Source organism: Cydia amplana, chromosome 5 (assembly GCF_948474715.1).
Source record: "Cydia amplana chromosome 5, ilCydAmpl1.1, whole genome shotgun sequence".
Lineage (NCBI taxonomy): Eukaryota > Metazoa > Arthropoda > Insecta > Lepidoptera > Tortricidae > Cydia > Cydia amplana.
In genome coordinates this window covers 12,352,824-12,375,229 of record NC_086073.1, presented here as the reverse complement: position 1 = coordinate 12,375,229, position 22,406 = coordinate 12,352,824, and the positions used below count along the sequence as shown (strand labels likewise).

Below are 22,406 nucleotides of genomic sequence, written 5' to 3'. Positions count from 1 at the left end.
AACCTAGGGTTCACTTAAGGGATTCTTGAGAACTAATTTATAAGAATTGGCGTCGGTACTAGTATTTAAGAAAGTGACTGTCATCTGACCTTGCAACCCAGAAGGAAAACTAGGCCTTAGAGGAATAGTCCAAGAAAAAAATGTGTCTCGAATTTGACAGCTGAAATAGATGCAGATCTCATACATTATTCGGTCGTTCTGGCTTTATTACCTAATGTTATTTGACATTATGATATAGATAATTAACAGACGGATCTGATTAGTACAAAATTAAATTAACAGATCAGTAATAGAGTGATCCAAATTACTAATTCCACATTACCCATTGGTTCAAGCGGTACCGAATAAGACCTCGAGAAACTCATGGTAAGGGTACAAACCGACTTGTGTTCGTCCCATCGGCACTGATAACAATAATTTTTGCCTAGTGACACTTTTTTTCGTATACAGACCCTTCCAGGTTCCGTAAATAAAACTGGAAAGCTAGGTTTCGTTATATTTATAAGGCTGCTATTGCTGCTAATGGTAGGCATTTATGAATAGGTATGTACTATTTTTTTTTAACTAAATTATTGTTTTTTTTTTTATTGTGTTGTGTAAGTATAACATGTTGACCCTGTGAAGTTGTATGCTGTGATTAATTATAAATACAATTTGCCTTTGGCATTAAAAACACACGATAGTAATGAAATTTTGATATTGTATGCCAGGTTTTTGACTATGAACAAAATATAGTCAGAAAAGTTTGACATTAGCGACGGTAGCAAGGTCGCATTTTTATCGCTTGTCACCATGCCTGTCACGTTCTAACAAGTATGTAAGTGCGAAAGTGAGGGCATTAGTAACAGGCGATAAAAATGGAACCATGCTGCGCCCGCAGGTTTAATTGTATCTCGCTTGTCTTTTGAGACAGATTCTTTACTAAAATCTTAAGTATCTATAGTTCGTTTTTTTAGCATTAGAAAGAACTTGAAAGAAGGTAAGCGATCTGTTTATACGACAACGGTTTCACTCACTTGAAACCACTCACTCACTTTCACTCACTTGAGTGAGTGAAACCGTTGTCGTATAAACAGTTTAAAATATGTCTCACGAAAGTTTAATATCGATGAAGGTAAGCGATCTTGACATGTTTTTTAATTGAAAAACGCTTTTTAAAAATCAGTAAACTATTGCTTATGAAAGCAGAAGAATATAATAGTAGTTTATGCAACAGTGATATAATAAGGGTTCTTAAAATTCAAGGGTCGAAGTTACAAAACGAGACGTAGTCGAGTTTTGTAAAAAAAGACCCGAGAATTTTAAGAACCAATTATGAGCTGTTGCATACATTACTTTTTCTATGACAGCTGCAGCAAAAAAAAAAAAAAAAAAGTCGAGTTTTGTAAAAAAAGACCCGAGAATTTTAAGAACCAATTATGAGCTGTTGCATACATTACTTTTTCTATGACAGCTGCAGCAAAAAAAAAAAAAAAAAAAAAAAAAAAAGAGAGAGTTATTATTAAAAACAAGAGTTATTATTAAAAAAAAAGAGTTATTATTAAAAAAAAGAGTTATTATTAAAAAAAAAGAGTTATTATTTAAAAAAAAATGAGTTATTATTTAAAAAAAAAAAGAGTTGTTATTGTAAATGAAAACATACCTCTTTCAATCAAGTTGATCGGAACTTGTATCTTTAAAAAAAAAAAGCAGTTGTATTATACTCATAAGATGACTGCTAGCAGTCATCTTATGAGCCTATAGACAAAGCATTCAAATGACATTGCTTTAGATATCACTGTCAGTCATTTAATTGACACATTTAAGTGCTGGAGTAGAAAAATGATCGTATTAGATTCATAATTGTTACATATTTGCCGTAACTTATTTTTAAAATGTGTTTTTCAATTAAAAGACACATCAAGATTGTTTAATTACCTTATTTCTAATGCTAAAAAAAACGAACTATAGTTAAAATTTCCGAAAAAACTTTTCTTCTGAAAAACTTATTCATTAAAGTGATGAAGCGTGCCGTTGGCGTTACGTTTTTGAGATGCCGTTGCGCTGGTCATTTCCGTTACGACCAAAACATTCGTTTTTTAACTTACTGTTTTGTGGCTTGTGGTTTGTACTGGCGATTTACTTGTTTTTACATTCACAATAATATTTCTTAGGCTATGAAGTATAAAGTTCCGTAATATTTTATTTTAGGTTACATATTACTCGGACATTTTATCCTACACAGGCTTGAATGTTACCTCTAATCATCATTAAATGGTACATTAACTATATACTGTTCAACATAAAAAATTAACGGTTGTTTATAAATTGTAGCCTGTTTCAAAATTTGCCAATTTAACGAAAGGAGCGTGAAGTGCCTTGACATGTTTTGTTGGATGTTTGTTAAGGTGAGTTGGTGTTTTGTAATCTTAGGTAATTATGTTTGAATCTGTTAATAGTTAATTCATGTTGTGTAATATCTAATATCAAATAAATAAATTAACCCCTTACCGCAGATGTAGCCATGGCGCATATTCAACTCTATTGATAGCTATTAAAGTTTGAATTAAAAAAACATTTTTTACGTCACCCTAGGCCCGTAAGTGGGATCGCTACGCGAGGAGAAAATCTCACTTCCTGGCCAAGGCAAGACTTTAGACAACTTTAGACAAACCACGGGCGATAATTCGTAAAGCCCCAGATCGCATATTTATGCGATGCGATCGCAAGCACCTGCGATCTGGCGCATTCACGAAATCACCTCCCTAGGTATGTAATGTACTTTTATTACATGCAGTAAGGGGTAAAATATTTTTGATATTTTGACAATTGAAACTATACTAATAGTTAGATGATATAATTTATGTGTTGTAAAAAGAGTATTCACGGCTTATTTTGTACGCGCAGTTTCTGGCATTTGGTTTTCTAACAGATCTCATTGGTTAAGTTATCGATAAAGCGCGATCCATAAAATATATGCAACAATGCGACAACGCGATGTACAAAACACGATCGCAGTAAACCTCGAAATTACTATAGTGCACCTATAGGGTAAAGCCCTTAAGGTTTTTTTTTGTGTAATTAAAATCCCAGACCCTACCCAGATCCCAGAATCCCAGATCTTATACCAGACCCAATACTATTTTTTATTCTTTGTTGTAACAGATAGCCGGAAACAGGTCTGGCGGAATGTTATATTATAAACGAGTATTTATGACGAGAAAGCACTTAACTGTTCTAGTAAAAAAAGTTTGAGAGGTAGGTGAAATTGTCTTTCCAATTTTTTACTGAGGCTTTCTGTTTATTAGGAATACATTCATAAAGAAATGAGTTCTTTTGTTCCATCAGTATTCCATTTTTAGGGTTCCGTAGCCAAATGGCAAAAAACGGAACCCTTATAGATTCGTCATGTCTGTCTGTCTGTCCGTCTGTCCGTCTGTCTGTCCGTCCGTATGTCACAGCCACTTTTCTCCGAAACTATAAGAACTATACTGTTGAAACTTGGTAAGTAGATGTATTCTGTGAACCGCATTAAGATTTTCACACAAAAATAGAAATAAAACAATAAATTTTTGGGGTTCCCCATACTTCGAACTGAAACTCAAAAAATTTTTTTTCATCAAACCTATACGTGTGGGGTATCTATGGATAGGTCTTGAAAAATGATATTGAGGTTTCTAATATCATTTTTTTCTAAACTGAATAGTTTGCGCGAGAGACACTTCCAAAGTGGTAAAATGTGTGTCCCCCCCCTGTAACTTCTAAAATAAGAGAATGATAAAACTAAAAAAAATATATGATGTACATTACCATGTAAACTTCCACCGAAAATTGGTTTGAACGAGATCTAGTAAGTAGTTTTTTTTTTATACGTCATAAATCGCCTAAATACGGAACCCTTCATGGGCGAGTCCGACTCGCACTTGGCCGCTTTTTAATCTGTAAGGCCTTTCTTTGTTTTAGGTATAATTATTAGTTTTATTTATATCAATTTGTATTTATAGTTTTACACGGGACTGACTTTTTATACATAGGATTTTTATTAAATGATAATGATTTGGGAAATAAATAAACAACAAATATAATATTATTTTTTATTTAATCTTAAACATTTATACACTAATCCTATTTTGTGCAAACACAAGACTTTTTACATATTTTTTGCGAAGTACCTCTGTACAGAAGACAAGATGACTGACCACAAGGCGCGACAGCGACGAACGTCGAAACGATCTGATCTTTGGATAGCGAGCTTAGTAACGAGTTAGGGGTGCTGTCGGGGCTTACAAATACTCTTTATCTGCAAAAGGTACCCAAAAGATAATGTTCAAGTATGTTAATTTAATAAATAACTTAAATATCGATAGCCACTCGGGTTTTGTACAATGTCAGCCATCTAATTTAGAGGGCGAGGTTTCATCGGGGGCTCATAGGCGCAGCTGAGGGTTGCGCGAGCGCACGAAGTTGAGTAGCTCGTCGCTGTCCTCGCAGACGAAGGGCTTTACGTGGTGACACGCCACGTCGTGCCACTTGATGCCGTCGTTGTAGAAGTTGTTCAGGATCGCCAGGCACGACTCGTCGTTGCCCTGCGGAACAATCGAGCGATTATGCAAAACGTTACCTCGCAAGTCGTTGAACCGATACAGAGTACAGACGCGAGTAATAAATTCCTCACGCTCCAAAGATGAATCACGAAGTAAATTTCTACAAACAACTTTCAACTTTCTCGTGGTGCAATCTCTGCGATTCAAACTTCCGGGATTTTTTTTAGACTGTAGGGAAATACCGACTATTGTGTAAAAGTTGACGGTGGAATTTTACTTTGTATCCGAAATGACAAAAAATGTGCCTCATACTTCAGTGGCATGACTGAATGAAGACCCATGAAACGTAGAATTCATTGATACGGGTTTAAATGACTGCGAGCCATGATTTTAACTTGTGTATAATACATATATTATATAAGTTTATATTTTCGTGTTCCACCTTCAAAACTACTTTGCGCTTATTTCCTGAATGTGTGTCAATTAAATTATTTATGTGGCCTAAACTCCATTTTAAACAGACATCCAAAAAGAGGCAGTGCTTTAAAAAAGATGCTTGTATAAAATGATATAAAGGTTACCTGGGCAGCTTCACGATTGTCAGGTTGGGGCTGCCCGTACCCGCCGGTGTATGACCAGTCGCCGGTGTTGCGCTGCGTGGTGGGCCCGATCTTCGCGCCCGACCCCGACCAGAACCAGCCGTTCACGTTGGGGGGCTGCAGGTCGGGCCTGTCGCATCCCGCGAAGTTGCATTTACGGCCTGACGTCCAAATGTACCGCACGTTACCGCGAGCGATCCTCTGCTTTATAAATTCGTTCTCCTGTAACGTAAAATACGTACTTAGTAACGTCATAACACGTCAAATTTATAATAAGTAAGCTAATATTATGTATGACGCTCTACTAATTAGTGTAATTACGCTGGCAACGACTTGATCCGCTATTCGATTTGCCGCATGCCTCGGCGTACCACGGTCTCGGTCAACGACTACACTATAATAAGCAGTTGTGGTACAAACTACAATCATCAAATCAATTCAACACAAGACAGAATATGCTTAACCCTTCATATATCTAAGCACTGTTCAGTGCGCATGAATTTAAATCCATTGTTTAATTACAATAGGTTTAAATTTATTCGCACTGATCAGTGCTTAGACATACGAAGACATGCAAACAAAGATTCGAAGGTTAGTATGCCACGGGCTCCGTAATTTATAAAGATCAACGCCTCATTAATCATTGTTTTAGTAGAATCGCGAGGCCTACAAACACAGAAAAGATAGTCGAATAAGGTAAGTCGGAATGTCAACCTAATTGGAAAGGGAAGTTAGTATCGGCGCGTGTCCGGCACCATAGCCGTCAGAAGTGGGCGGCGGCCCGGCTGCAGCAGGAATGTGTGTCGTGCTCCACTCCACATGGCGAGCGGTCCTAGCGGCCGCGGCCATACATACGGCAACACTCGTGACGCACTAGCTCAAGGCCATTGCACCCCTTTCATTCACGCGACGCCTTAACGCTCTATAAAGCGCATCAATCTGTAGATTAGATCCTAATACATATTGATACCACGTCGCTATTATAACTTCACTCGCAGAATAAGAGGCGTTCATTTGCATCTACTGTCACGCCATTCCGGATCCAAGAGCTATAAACGATAGACGAGCGGAGCGTACGCGTTCGTTGACATCTCGCAACCGCTGCAGGAAACGTTTAGAGAAAACAGCGTCTTCGACTAGGCATCTACCTATTTGTTTCCCACTACCCGGATAGTAATGTTGACAATAGGATATAGGCAGGCCGCGCGCATCCGCGACTAACAAACACGATGGGCACGTAACTACAGACAGAATTGTCGTTTTGTCGGGTAACTTGTTATTCCCACAATCATTATGCAAACGCGTATCTACATTGATGAGCACTGTGTTTATTTTTATATGCGAACTTCATAAAAAAGCTTGAATTTGCGTAAATTGAACGGCCTTATAATTTAAAGAGTAAGTACACATACAAAAAAGGTCCGGGTCCGGGTTTTATTACGGGGTACCTACCTCGGTATCATTCTAAGTAAATCTTTGAAGTAAGTTAAGGTCATCGAAGATACATAGGTAATAAAAAAAATTACATCGTAACACGGTCATTAAATCGGAATGCATGATGTTCATCATCTTATAAGCGAGATGATTCTAGTAATATTTGGTTACGAAATACAAATTGCAGATTAAATTGCTACAAGTTAAATATAGTTTAATACCTGGGAAAGTGAACGCATCAGCATCACGACTGACCCTGTTGCGAGATTAATTTATATTTGCGAGAGGATTACCTAGTTGTATATAGCGATCTCAAGGTCCGAACAAAACTCGAACAAAATCATGACTGAAAGGCAAACTGAAAGGACGACGCTCTGAGAAGAAATAATTGCGTAAACATATGTACTATGTATCATATGGTACGTACGAGTATACCTTACTTAATGGAGTTACCTACCTATCAATAATGTATAGGTATTTAATTAACGCTTAATACTTAGATGACACCTAGTTATGTCCGCGGCGAAAGTCCCTATATGAGAAATAGCTACAAAATTCTAGAATTGACACCTAATCCAAGGAAAATATAAAAAAATATTGTTGATGCTGGTGCTGAATGTCAGACAATATGAATACGTAGTATCTAAACCAAACCAGTGTCGAGATGACAAGATTAAGAGGTTTGGAAGAAATACGAGTACCATCTGTACAAAGTACAAATTAATTCTCGATCGAGAGGTTTGGAAGAAATAGGAGTCTCATCTATACAAATTCTCGATCAGTGGGATAATGGCAAGCGAATGATAATGATGCGTACCTGAGGAGTTTCTAGCGACACGGCGTCCATGCAGTGACGACGGCAGATGTTCCTGGCGTCCAGCCAGTCCACCTCCAGGCTGCGGGTCGGCGCGTGCTCCCAACTGAAGAAGTACGAGTGCAGCACACCACGCGCGTCGCGGTACGTCGAGTGCCGTACCCCTGTTAACAACGTAATTAATGTGAATACGTGACATCGTTACATGGACTAATACACAGGCACACGCGTTCTTATTGATGGCTAATGAAGATTTTAATTGTAACCGTGCGAATAAGTTTAGCACCATTACGACATGCTTCACATTCATTAAGATTAATGCGAAGTGCAGAATGGCTTAGCAAATTGTGTCAGAAGGAACAAAACCGTCTCAAACAACTAAAACACACGTTGGGAGGTACATTCATACATTGCGACATATACGCAATGTAGGATGTGGGTAAGTAAGTTACCAATCCGTCTAGCTTCATACAACAGAACAGAGCAGGTACATCTATTGAACGTGAACGTCGGTGACGACACCTACTAAGTCACGTTTCGAAACAAGAGTTTAAATTTGAACGATCCTCCGCTCAAATCTTTGCACAAGGTTACCCATTTTCGTTGCTTCTCATAGTGCCATTGTTTGGGCCATTAGCTGCAAAACAGTAATTTGTAGGTCATTATTTTCACAACGACGACGATGCCTGGTTTACCTGTTTAAAAGAGAAACGCATGAGGCGCCACGAGCAGGCCTCCAACCCCCGCCCATCTGGGGGAGCATACACCTGCTGCGTGTGTGGACGTGGGATCCCCTCTCGCATAGGACTATACAGCCACGAACGCAAGTGGCGTCACTAGGATGCTGCTTAAAACATCTGACACAGATGAAAAGGCCTATTTGTATTTTCACAAAAAAGTAAGTGTTACCCATTACGCAAATCACCTGTCCTTTGCCCTATTAAGCTTTATAACATGCAACGCATAAAATACGCATGTCATTAACGTGTGCAAACGTATAAATCCACGGTCTAACAAATTATCCAATCAACGGGTTCTTTCTCTACGGTTCGATAGGCCAAATTAATAAGGCTGTCGTGGTAATAGGGGACATCGTACTTGAAATGCCTTGCAATCAAAACAAACGTATGGTCAGGCCGTTCAATGAAGCGACAGTCTTTCGTAACTAGAAAGTGCTTATTTCATGCCTCTCACCAACTCATCTCTGGTGCTATACCGAGTTGTTGATCACACGTGTTATGCATAGCCATTGTAAGTTGTCAAAAAGCACCAACACTTAGTATACCAATTTAATAGCTATTTTCGGCATAACAGTTGGCGCTAACCAGTTGGTTACTTAAGTTATTATTTAATAATCTTTTCATACAAATTATGTAATTGAAGAGAAAGAGAATTGATGTTAAGTATTGCTTATTGATATTGACATGTCAAGCAGCCGTGAGAAACTACCGCGCGTTACGTATTACGCGTCAGTGAATTCCCGCTTTTTACAAGGTTCAAGAATAGAACAAAAGAAGTTGTGCTACTGATGTTATCAATATCAGACAAAAGAATATGCAGATGATATCGAATTTACGCCATATAAGTACCTAGTTAAAAATTAATCAGATAAGTAATTGTATAGCGTCGTAGAGACATCTAGCTAGGTACTACTTACCTATTAACATTTTTGTAAACTGTACACAGAAAGTGGTTTTTTTTTCGACTTCGTTTACTTATTTCATAAGGTCACATGCAGAATAAGGCAAATATTGTGTAATAACCGTAATATAGAAAATATTGTGTAATAACCGGGATATATCACGAGATGCATCGTCGGTAATCCGCATCAATTGCGATAACTTGGGTCCAGACGGGATGATCAAATTGATCAGAAAAGAATTGGCATTCATCTCATCTAACGTCCACGCGTACACGATATGCAATGCAGTGCAGTTGGTGAGCCTAATTGAAAATTAAACAGATTGGGCGAAAAATTGTCCCGTCAGGAGTCTGGACTGGCCTTTAATCTTATGCATTTTGTACAGCAGACTGTTTGCCGGTGATCTTGTTATTACGGTTTGGGTGAAGTTTAACTAGTCTGATGCAAAATCATTAAATAAACCAAGGGAGTCCAAACTTTTGACCCGCAGACTTTGACTCTCCCGCTACCCTGTCTGTATGAGGCTCTACCGCGAAAATCGAAATTTAATTATCCGCCTTTCTATCGCAAATATAGATACATGCGGGCCGTAGTTTGGAGACCAGTGCACTGGGCTAAACTGTGAGTTACTTGTGTGGATCTATAGGTACACGTATCTACACGTACAATTTTAACAATAAATGTGCTTCACAACATAAAGGATGTTTGTTAGCTTTGTAAACGAGTTCAATGCTGATTATAATCACAAAGTGCACTCCCACATGGCATGTCGTCACGTACAGGAGCCAAGCCCCGCATATGCCTCCGACATTGCGAAAGCGCGATTATTTCCCATAAGAACCGAACCACAAATATAATCATTACGCTGCAAAGTGTCTGTATTTTGCAACTAAAATTATTTAAAAATAAATGCTGACGGTCAAATATTTGCAAGTGAGAATTTACAAATAGCATGTTCGCACAGATATGCTAAAACGCAAACTTTCCAAACAACAGCAACAGATACAAAGATTAAGGTCGTACAAGAATACCTAATCAAGTCGAAAAGTTTACAGCGTTCACGTTATGATGGTCGAATGGTTTTCAGACGTGGCATCTGTAATCCAGAGTTAGGATCCTGGGCCATGTACGAAATGATGGAGCAATAGGCCCCAAAATCGCTAGATGGGTCAAACAAATAAATTTTAGGAAAAGGTCACTTCTGTGGACAATACGATAAAAGTTAACGACTCTGATATATAATGTAACTACATTGACGTATTTAATCTGAAGCTTTTCCCCGAAAATAATCGTAATTTCGATTACCAAAGAGAATAAGTGGCGCTTTCAATGCAACTGTTGCAATGAATACATTAAATAAAATGGATGCAAAGGCAAGAGGTCAGTCTAGCAATTGTGAAGAGCCGTAGGCGAAAAGATGACCCATTTAGATTACACGCAAGATCTGTTATTTTATTACGATTACAATTTAATTGAAGGGGTGTAAGGTATTTGATCGTATATCGAAGTAGTTTGTAGCAGTAATTATAGGTACCTTGTATTGTATATCTACCACTTAGAGCCATTCCCGGGTCCTTTAGAATGCAACCGAAAAAGTGCTAAAATGAGGATATCAGGCAAGGCAGGGTTCCGTAGCGGCCAAGTAGTTAAATTTTATGCTTAAGCATTAGTTAGCGACGCAACTATGTATATAAATTAAAAATATTAATTACGAGTAAGTAAGCGATAATACCGTATGAAGAGTTCGTGACTCCACATATCAACGAGGACTCAGCATTACCTCAAGTAATTAAAGACAAGGTGAACAGCTAGTTACTTTGCTGGGATGGGAATAGTCTATGAGATTGTTGACCGAAGATGTTGCAAGCAGCTATTACAGTAAATAGCAGCCGTGTCTGCATGGACATAAGCTCTCATTGTCAGTGAGACGTATAAGGTTTACAAGTATTAAGTACGATTCAATGCTGTGAGCCTGTGATGACCTGACTTTACATTCCTTAGTCCTTATATTTATACATACGTATTAAGGCTCTGTGGGCTGAAGACATCGCGAGTTTAGTTTTGCATAGGTTATAGGTTAAAACGTTAATAAATGTATGGATAGTCCGCCATTTTGAAAATGTCCAAATCTGAATTGACAAAAAAAACCATATAATTCATATAACCGAATCTGATGCTCACAAATTTCACGACAAGCGGTTGAAAGAGCGATAAGTAGAGGAAAATCGCCGGACAGAAACCCGAAACCGAAATTGTCCAAGCTGAAACGGGGATTGCTTCGCGCTTGCTCGCTAGTTTAATAAAAGTGATGGACTGATGCATGCCGTCGTACCATCAGTTTCAACACTAAGTTTCCCGACTATATATACTAAAACGTATTATTTTCTATAAGTAAAGTCGCTGCGAGTAGGTCACTAGGTTCAGTAGGTCCTTTGAGTATGCACTTTGGTACATAATAGAGGTACCCTACCACATCTCAGCCAGCCTATTTCAGGAAAAATAAATTAGTTACTTTCTGGAAGGAACGATCAATAGATTTGTTCGGTTGTTGAAGGCCAGCATATACGAATTTATGTACAAGTAGTACGGCTTTAAAGGTCGCGTGTTCGGTGATCAGGGGAAAAGTTTGCGTGCCATGAAGTACCCTTGCACGAGGTATACAATATACATACCTACATACAGATGTACCTACAAATTTTCAGTATTTTCACAAATAGAACTTCAATAATCGTTTTAATAAGACGGTTATTGTAACTGTAAATTATTCGAGACTGGAACTCTCAGATCGAACACAGCACCGCAGCAGGGCTTACCGGGGTAAGAAGTAATGAACCTAATAGATTAAACCAGTCGACCGTCCAAAGATAAGGAAAATGTATCCTTGTGATTGTGAATATTATGATCCTTGTAGGTATTGTTGTTTAGCAGCTCTATTCATCTAATTTATTATGTTACCTTACATTTTCCTATGCGTGTATTCTTCTTTTTCGTCTTAGGTAAAGGGAGTACTTAACGATTTTTAACAGTACTTATTGTACTTACTATTCGCACAACTCCTGGGGTCCGGTAGAGCAAGTCTCCTTTGGGCATCAACGACACACAGCACGGCAAGCAGCGCCGCGGCTGCCAGGCAGGAGTGCCGGCTCATCTGAACAAAACAACAACATTAGTTAGACGCTATCGTACTTGCATAGCTTACGCGGAGAAAATAGATAGGTACTCGATACTCGAGGCTCGGCCTACGGCCTCACACGTTGAGAAATTATGCAATGGGATATTGGGTGTCTATCACAAGTTGCTTAACAGGCAGCCCGTTAAGCCCGATGCCCGTTAGCTTTAATTACCAGACAGATTCATTTACATATTCAATTATCGAGTATTAGACATACTTGCTAAAAAGATAATTTATTCGTATAAACCACGGAACATATTAACGTAGAAGCGAGGCTATCGGCCCAATTCGAACAATGCTTATAAGTAAGGTATCGTATCGCTGTGACATCTTATAAGCATTGTTTGCATTGAGCCGTAAGGCATTTCAGTCATATATATTCATATGCACTATATATTTACCAAGTCCAGCCCCCTACTAAATAACTATGATTTTTAAACCGGGACAATTTCCTTATCGGCCGGGACGCCGGGACACCGTGCTTCAAACCGGGACATGTCCCGGCGAACCGGGACGTATGACAAGTTGACAACCCTACTTAAGCCCTATACCTACCCTGTTGCGCGGCAGAATCCAGCAGACATATCTAATATAAGTACTAATTTTAAGGCGTTAGTTATAAGTACCTACTGTGAGTTTTGAGTTCACTTTTGACCCTATACATATATGATATAACGTAAGAACTATCAAAATTCTTATCTATATCTATTCGTATAGCGCACCGTCCAGGAAGCTTCATCAAATGCCCCTTGCATTGCAGGAACATAGCATATTAATTAGCGTTCTCTTGCTATAAATATCTTGAAAAAAAAAAGAACAGAAAGAAAGTAAATTTACTTAGATAGGTAATATTTTGGTGGATCTTACGGAGAGCAGTATATAGGTAAGTTTAGCATTTTAATGAAAAGCTTAATTTAAACACAACTCCGTATGTGCCATCAAGATACTTAGAATTAGGGGGCAGTTATATATTATGCAAATGCAATGTTAGTAAAATACGTTAAATTGCCTTTTATATCTGCAAAAACCCGTAAAGATAATAGTTTACTTGCGAATAACATTAATTATAATGCAAATGGCCTCATGAAAGCTCGAGTCCATCTTAATCTTGAGCAAATAGGTACGTAGGTATCTAAATATGTATATGTTATTAATTTATAGTTTAAGATGCTCTCTAAATAGAGAAAGTTGTCTGAAGGAAATAGCGTCTCAACGATAAGACCGCCTGTTTTAAATTTGCCTAAAATTCAGTTAAAAAATTTGAAGGAAGAACCGAGCCAAGGGCCCTAGTCAAAGAACTAGTCAAAGACCGAGCCAAAGTCACGAACATCGGCTATGGTACGAGCCACAGAAAATTTGTTTGCATTCCGTGGCACGGGCCAAGGGGTGCTCGCACCGCACTTGAAGCGTCAATATAGTGCTCGATAGTGTCACCAAGCATGGCGCACCGACGAAAGTAGCTAGTGAGGCCGTATTTATTAACCTACGAGTTCGCTTTCTTTTATTTATGTAGACTTCGACTGCCCGAGGACAATCGATACGTGAGATGAATTTATTTTGTTGTATTTGTGAAAGCAAAACCCGCCTTGCTGACCTCCTTGCTGCGAGTTAAACGTTTGCGTGAAATGGTGCCCAACGCGAGAAATCGTCGATTTGGGACGCATTTTACGGTAACGGAAAGCTGCGTATCTGATTCATTCTTCTCGTCACAATGTTTACAGAGTGGTGTTACAGCGACGCTAACTATTAGGTAATAGACAGATGGTAACATTATCGCAACAGGACCTCATTACCTACCTATTATGTTTTGTGGTTTTGTTAAATACCTATATGCTATGCCTTCGAAAAAGTTTTGGCTGTAAGGCGTTACGTGTCTAGTAAACTGAGTAATAACTAAATAATTGACCGTTAGGTATATATATATATATATAAGCCAGTGGGTCCAAAATTCTTATAGGAAAGTCACCACTGCATCATTACTTTTAAACTACGTTGAAGGCGCCAATTAAAATATTATCCTACGAATCTATGCCTACTCTTTTAATTGACTATTTATTTAAACCGGGCTTTAAACGGTCTTATGGTGTGTTTAACTCGTAAGCATAAATCTATTTAAAATAATGTTTTCTTATTTAATTTTTAATAAAACTTCACTTCATACGAATTAAATATCAACTAACACAAATGTTATAAAGTACGAATAATATAAACAAATGTTGCAGTTGCAGAGTAGTGCTCAACTGTTGAAACAAAATAAACATTGTCGCATAAAGTCACAACCAAGAAAAAAATGTTTGCCTTTTTAATATTCGTGCATCACCTTGTGCTGTCCGTTTAACACACACGTCCAATGCTTATTTTGAAAAAAAAAAAAAAAACTGAATTTATTTTCGTGTCACGTTTTTGACTAAAGAGCCTGCGCGGATGCGCTCGGGCGCAGCAATACCTCGGTGGTGGTGCGTGTGCGTGCGGGCGACGTAGGTGAAGCTGGGACTTGATGCGCGGCGCGGTCGGCAGGTGCAGTAAACACGCGTGTGCGAAGCGCGGTGATGTCGGAGGGACTGGCGCAGGCGCAGGTCTCTTCTCTAATTAAGCCTCCGCCCCATTCATTCACTTTCACTTCCAATATGAGAGAAGACTCGTCCGCAACGCCGCGCCTCTGTCGTTCGGGACACAGAGACCTTCGGAGGTCACAGCCGGAAACAAATGAGGTTACATAACAAACCTGTAACCTGTACCCACTTTTGAAACTGCAATTTGGGCATCGATATCCATATAGACATAGTGCGTAATCGTGTATGATAACTTCCTTTCTATAGGCTACTATGGACACCATAGCATGATGCAGGCAAGCGTAAAGTTGGGCATTGGGCAAGTTCCTTAGTAGGCGCAGGAAAAACAAATTGGACATGATTATTTTAATATTTTAAAGTAGGTACCTATTGGCTAACGGAGACTGTCCTACGCTATCCGGCGCAGGTCGTAGGTGCAGTCAGAAGTAGTCAAAATGATTTGCACATGTTTTTACATCCTGCATAGGTACGTTCTTTCTGCATGCATTCTTTCGGAGCGATTTTTTTTCCGAATATTTATTTTATCAAAAAACAACGGGTTGCACTCAGGGAGTGCCGGCAGAAGTGAAAACTCAATCACTATTGCAACATGTCTGCAGCACTATGTATATTTGAGGTTAACGCCATCTAGTGTTATTTCGTCGCATTACTTGAAACCCCTAAGCACATCACTGTTAGTACTCGAGTTATATTAATACCAGTTAGATCGTAACTCACTAGATGGCATTTAAAAATCAATAAAGAAAAACTCAATGACATTGAAGTAGGTAACAGTTTATCGATCAGGTCACGTGACCGTCTTACGGTCACGTGACAACTGTTACGAGATATAAATTTCATTGTTAACGTCTGAATTAAAGGTAAAAACAATGAAATTATATCGCGGTAGACCCGTTTGTGTAATTAAATACCTGTTACGAGATTAACATTTCTTCCCCATCACATAAAGTGCACAGCGCCGCTAAAGAAGTTTTCACTTAAAAATACTTTTTGAACATCCGTAAGTACTTTGTTAGGTAAGTACCTACACATAATTTGAGTTTTAATGATCTTAAACTTATTGCGGATCTAAATAATTGATGTAGGCAAACCACTTGTGTAAACGTCAGTAGGTATGTCGCAACAAAATACCATTTGCTAAATTCTAAATTAACATAATATTATTAGTAAATTTGCGTGTTCTAATATACATATACCTATCATAGAATCTAAAGGTGGATACTAATCTATAAAAATAGCCAAGTACCTACCTACTCGATTTAATTGAGGTCAGTGAATGACTAGGAGATGAGCAGAATTCTTGACCTCGTAATGACACTTGTTAGTACCCATACGGTGAGGCTAGCGGGAGTGATTAGTTGCTTTGACCATGATTCAGCAAAGCCCCGATTTTCGAACGCGCACTTCTTTTATTATATAAAGCGGCTTCTATTACGACTACCGGCTCAGTTGTTTACAGTTCGTGATGGTTCCGGAAGGTCGCAATGAGATAGTTCACTTCCTTTAGACATGCTTGACTCGGAGCGTAGCTGTCTGAATTATGGCTAGTAATTAAACGCCGAGACTCACTGAATAAAATTAAAAACAAGCAACAACGGTTGCACTCCGGGAGTGCCGATAGAAGTGAAAACTCACCTCACTATGTTACCGACGCCCGGTAACACGATACATACGTTTAGCGGAGGTATTCTATTTATTTATTATATATTATTATAATTCTCAAATAAGATTACACTTTTTCATTGACATATGTTTATTTACATACTGCCATAACAACGTTAAATTATTTGAACATAGGTAGAGTCTTGAAAAGGAGTCAGCAACATAAATGTTTGACATTGAGTTTTTCTTTATTGATTTAAATGCCATTTAAATTATGAGTGGCCATCTAAACCTTACGCCCCTTACGGTCACGTGATCGCCTTACGCCTCTTACGGTCACGTGTGTGTTACGCTGTCTCGAGTTTATCATTTTTTCCCCACCTCAAAGAGTGCCCAGCGCCGCTAAAGAAGTTTTCTCTTCAAAAAATGCAATAAAGGGTACTTATTTTTATATATATTTCAATTAAATCGTACTTAAATAATCGTATGTCCAATGTGGAAATGCCGCTAGCAGCATGTGCACCTTTGCACCGGGAACGGCAGGGACCGGGTTGTTGATCTGAAACTGTTGTTGTATTGTAATTTGTAATTTCTTATTTAAAATGACAAAAAATTCAGTTTATTGCATATATGATACAGGCGATTGAACCCAGTTTATGGCTAGGCTTATAGGTGCTTCTTATCGGTTTACTTTTTTTTAGTGTCCGACCGAAGGTTCGGTTTCGGTTTCGGTTTCGGCCAGTTTCGGCCAAAAAATCATGTTTCGGCTGTAGTTTCGGTTTCGGCCAAAAAACGGCCGAACCTTTCGGCCGGGCCGAAACTTACGAAATGGTACTTCGGACAAAGACCAAAAGTTGGGGAATAAGTAGGACAACAATATTAATACCTACATATACTGATTCATGTATATTAGGTACAGACATTAATTGGTTTATTCTAAAACACAATTCCACTAATCAGGGCGCCACTGGACGGTTGACGCAGTCTTAAGAGGCTGTCAATACCTATAAGTGAATGAGATAGCACTGTCGCATGTTACTGGGCCCTGGGCAAGATAATAATAAGAAAACTAGCCTCACTTTTTACCTCAATTTAACATTGGTTTGTGTTCCACATGTCCTCTACTTCAGCTTAGCCTTTGGCCTCGCTGCGCCATGCTCGGCCTGCGGTCTCGCTTTTGAATACAATGGACATTGGTTGGAGTCTGTGCTCAACTAATTATCCTGAAGCCTTAAGCACGGCTTTGACTTCGCATGAAAGTTCGCCTCAATGGGGCACTTCGGACTTTTCGGCCCAGGTGAAGATCGGTACCCGGCCTTGCGATATTGTTAACAAAAAATTTCGCGCTCGCTGCGCTCGCGATTTTGGTTGACCCTGTGTCTACATGTTAACTTGACTGGTGAATGAATAGAGTTAGACCAAGAAAATTCTGCAATGATTTTGATAGCATACGCAATGCAACTAGTGCAAATGTTATTTATACGTCATAATTTCATAAAATTTTTGACGTTAACACTTGCACTGCGTGTGTTATCAACTTATCAAAATCGTTGCAGAATTATCTTGGTCTAACTCTAGTAATTTTCATAAAAAACTGCTTAAGTAACATCAATTTCAAGGACATTTGGTGTTGACAGCCCCATAATATGTGTGTAAAAGCGGTTTTATGACATTTTTTCAACGATTTTAACAAGTCTACAAAAGTTTCGGTTTCGGTTTCGGCCGAAACTAGAGCCAAAGCCGAACATTCGGTTTCGGTTTCGGCAAAAAAACATGTTTCGGTCGGACACTACTTTTTTTTAAATAAGTTGTTTAAAAAGGCATGCCTTGGGTCAATGGCATCTACTTGTTTACCTCAACTGATTTAAGGACCATATTATCATGTAAGACAATAAAACAATAGTTGTATGTAATAGACTTGTCATTGGGACTGATGGGGTCGCGGTACCGGGGCACCGCTGTGAGATAACTGTGGATATAAGTGAAAGTCAAACAACACATTTGTTTAGCGGCTTTTTGCTAACAACTCATTTACTTGGTTCGTTGATATTGGTGAATGCGTGGAAAGACAGATTACGTTTAACAAATAGTTGTGTCATTGACATAAACTTCGATTTTAATGATTCGAATAACAATAAAAAAATGTATTGCTTAGCTTTCGGATATTTACTGAAGCTTTCTTTCTTTAAACTTGCATAATGTAATGCTAACCTAAACTTTAGGTGCTTACCAACAAACTTTTTTGGCTGTTTTGTGAAATTACCTACGTTTCTCACTGTCGCAGTGAAACCGGCTTGTGTACAACGGCATAGAAATCGTTCGATAGGCTTAGTGTTGCCGCACGAGTGCCCATGGACAATGTCAGTCATTGCCATGATGCGCGGAGATGCCGGCGCAAGGTGGTCTTGGGTCTACCACGCGATTATTACAGACCCTAGCAGACCCTTTTTACTAGACAACTACAGTTTCGCCAAGTCCGTTTGTCTGTCCGTCTGTTCGTCCTCGACTCTGCCTCGTCACCCCGTGATCGTTGGTAGGACTAGAAAGCTGCAATTTGAAATGGGTGTACCTATATAAATCAATCATGCCGACAAAGTGGTAAAATAAAAAGTGGAAAAAATGGTCTTTCGTCTACTTACTCGTAAGTAGGGTGATTTTTTTTGTAAACTATTTTTTGATAAATAATCGATTTTTTGCCCCCGAAAACTCCCTTATAGCAAATTTCATCTAAATCGTTAGAGCCGTTTCCGAGATCCCCGAAATATATACATATATAAAAATAAATAAATATTATATACAAGAATTGCTCGTTTAAAGGTATACCTAAGATAAGATATAGAAATAGTATTAGTGTTTCCATTTCTGATTCAAACTATAGGCGCTGCTGTCCTCTATTATTATTAAAATATTACCTAGGTACCTATTAGTCAGAAATGGGTGCCAAGCAAGGGATGAATGCTTAACAATCTACTAGGTAGTAAAGGTACTAAAGTAATAACGTCAAACCATAATAAGGTTGGTATATAACAGAAAAAAGTTATGGCTTTTAAAATAAAGCTCTCGGTAGAGAGTACATAAACAGAGTAAGTAGATGAGGAGGAGGAGGACGGTACACGCCTCAAACTTGTAAACTCCCGCGTGGGTAGTTACTTACGTGAGTAACGTGAGTGACAGGTGTCGGAGGTGTAAGTAATCGTATCTATGTCGTAGTCAGCCGTAATGTAATACGGCGGATTATACGATCCGACTGCGACATCTACATCTCTTGTTTAGTTTGCATCGTAAAACTAACAACATGTTTAATGTGCTGTAAAATTGTGAATAGGTATATCGATGGAGCGAGCGAAGCGAAGTTCTTATGTTCAACTTCGAACAAACGGCTGGCTATGGGCAGTATGGGCACGTGGGCACGTCACGGCATTTCGAAGATTTTTGATAGTTTGGTCAGCGATAACTTAGTAATATTGTTCTAATTTCAATGAAAAATGGCAGTTTATTCATTGACTTTACTTCATAAACACGAGCACTAACGAAGTGGGCCAGTTCGTTGCTGCACAAATCGCGTTTTCGTATTACATGTTTGTTGGTGCGCATTGCATGTTCGCTCGAAATTAATGTATAGGTATGAACGGAGCCTTACTATCTTTACAATGTAAGAATGCTGCTCCTAGAGGTACCTACGAGTTTTGTTAAAAAGTTTCCACGCAACAGCCATTACAATAGTATGACAAGTGACTCACCCCAACTTTTATTATAAGCACTGTAAAATAAGTTTTTCTTTAAGTTATAATCATTAGCAAGTAAGTCTACGCCACCACTATAATTTAAAGTTACGTATAAACTTACTTAACTTATTCATAAAGCAATTTAAGCTAAAGAACGCTTCACCTTTTCACTGGATAACTAAAGATCATAGAGTACGGAGGTGACCCGCATTCTGTTTCATACGTAACCGCCGTTACATTGCCTACAAATTTACAACTGATGAATGATGCTACGAGGATAGACAAGGCCATTAACCTGAAATTGTATTTTATTGTAACTAGGTGCATTTCAAAGACAATTAATCTTGTATTGTTGATGAATACATATGATGATGATGTTGATGAAACCGTTATAAAGAAGATATAGGTATTATTAATAGAAAACATTGTAGATTTTTGTTATAAGTATGTACAGTTGTTTGTTTGTATATCCCTTGTGTTTATATTGAGACCTACATAGGTAATTCAAAAAAGTAGAGTGGGAAAGTGGAATTTTGAGCGGGACGAGTGTTTCAATTAAGGCACATGACATGAGAAACAAACTTTGCTGCCGAGTGGTACCTGGGACGCGATTTCCACTTAGCTTCTATTTGTAAACTGGGAATTTGCTTCTAATATATATATATTATGTTCTAGCTCCTGGAATGATAAGTTGTATTGTATGTGCAACACAAGAGCACAGTTTTTCACAGCTCAATAGCTCATGCCTTCGAGTCCCTCGCTAGTCTCAAGTTTCTATCTAAATAAAAACAGTACTCAAAACCAGCAGTCAAGTCAAAGCAAACCATCTTTTACTCTCGTGTCGTGTTGCACATATTTGTGCAACATTTAGTTAATTATTCACGAGTTTTTTTTCTTCAACTAAGTAGAGCGACCCTGACTTTTTAAGAGCTTCAGGCTAGCCGCTAGGTGTCTACACAGCACTTGCGAAATAAGATAACTACCTAGTGCATCATTATGAATTGTAGGTACCTATACCTATCCTTATGTACCTATTGTCAAATGCTTCTGCGCTTCTTCAAGGCAACATTTAAGAGTAACTAGGTTTACGATGCACTTTGTGTGGTTATAGTTAGGGAATTACATTTGTATACAATGTTAAACGTAAGTTGTTTCTTCATACCGAAGATGCACGAATTAAACTTTATAGTTTCTCAAAATTTAGCGGTTAGCGGTTTAAAATAGAACATTGTGCAATAATGGAGGTATGGCTAAAATTGTTATCAAGAGTCGATAGAGTCCCAATTAACGCCTTTGGGCGAAGGGCTTTGGCCGGTTTTTTTTTAATTTTCGATATAATGACCATTCAGTGACATACCTACTTAATTCAAAATAAATACTTTAACTCCCTAGAGAAAAAATAGGAAAACAATACCACGCTTTATGAGAAAGTGTAATGTAAACATGTTTATCAGTAAATTAGGAAATAATATGTTGCCAGGTGCATGTATTAAGTCTGTTTTGACACTAACTTGGAATCTGACCTGTAACCTCTTGCAAGATGAAGCAAGTAGCGTGCTATAAGTATTTGACTTTAATTAATGACATGTGATGACATGGCGGCTAACTATTTAATTTCTATGACGCTACTTACGTGAATAGTGACTTTGTTACCAGATACCAAGGGAACGTAGGCATACGTAGGGTAGATATTCGGCCATGCCTGTGTACTGTACCACGTTTCAAGCCTGTTGTTGACAGTTTACTATTATATATAGGTATGTATGTATATATATATATATATATATATATATATATATATAATATATATATAGTATACAATAGTGTATAGTATATAGTATACAATAGTCCTCTTTGGAGACTTCTCCAACTGTTTACAATATAACTTACAACAATGAGTTGTAAATTGTTTTAAATCCTAAAATGTCGATGCATACTAATAGTTTATTAAATATTTTAATGGCGTTGAAAATCTTCATTGGTGGAAGTGCACTTTACCAAATGTTATAGGGAAAGGCACCGCTTTGTTGATAACGCGTTACCTACGGTACTTACGGAGCGATCCGATACGCTCGTCGCAAGGTCGCAACACGCTTTCTCGGCACCTTGCCTTAAAGTCCTTATACCCGTCATAAATATTCACTCTGCTGTAATAATGCTATGGACAGCAAAGCAAATGTTTGACGCCGCCATCATATCCGTGACTGTAAAAATTTGCAATGGGCGTGGTTTGTAATGGTCACCGTCACCGAACGCGTGGTGGGCATTATATAACCACGGTAACGCCTGTAACAAGAGACCTTAAAGGGTAAACATTTCACA

General features: G+C 38.4%; 1 protein-coding gene across 1 annotated transcript; it reads right to left on the bottom strand.

Moving 5' to 3' along the window:
• Window positions 1-4,059: 4,059 nt before the first annotated feature.
• On the bottom strand, window positions 4,060-15,035 carry LOC134648076 (uncharacterized). The gene is made up of 5 exons (XM_063502528.1): window positions 14,631-15,035; window positions 12,055-12,160; window positions 7,374-7,534; window positions 5,105-5,344; window positions 4,060-4,565 (listed from the first exon to the last, which is right to left on the bottom strand). Exons 1-5 carry the CDS (start codon window positions 15,018-15,020, stop codon window positions 4,407-4,409), a joined length of 1,056 nt encoding a protein of 351 aa, XP_063358598.1. The 5' UTR covers window positions 15,021-15,035; the 3' UTR covers window positions 4,060-4,406.
• Between the last annotated feature and the right edge of the window lie 7,371 nt (window positions 15,036-22,406).

Excerpts from the sequence above, each read along its gene's own strand:
- LOC134648076 (XM_063502528.1), bottom strand. The coding sequence starts at position 15,020 with ATGGTGTCCATAGTAGCCTATAGAAAGGAAGTTATCATACACGATTAC. Across the intron at positions 12,161-14,630 it reads GCACACGCACCACCACCGAG|ATGAGCCGGCACTCCTGCCT; the intron begins GTATTGCTGCGC and ends TGTTTTGTTCAG. Across the intron at positions 4,566-5,104 it reads ACAATCGTGAAGCTGCCCAG|GGCAACGACGAGTCGTGCCT; the intron begins GTAACCTTTATA and ends ATTGTTCCGCAG.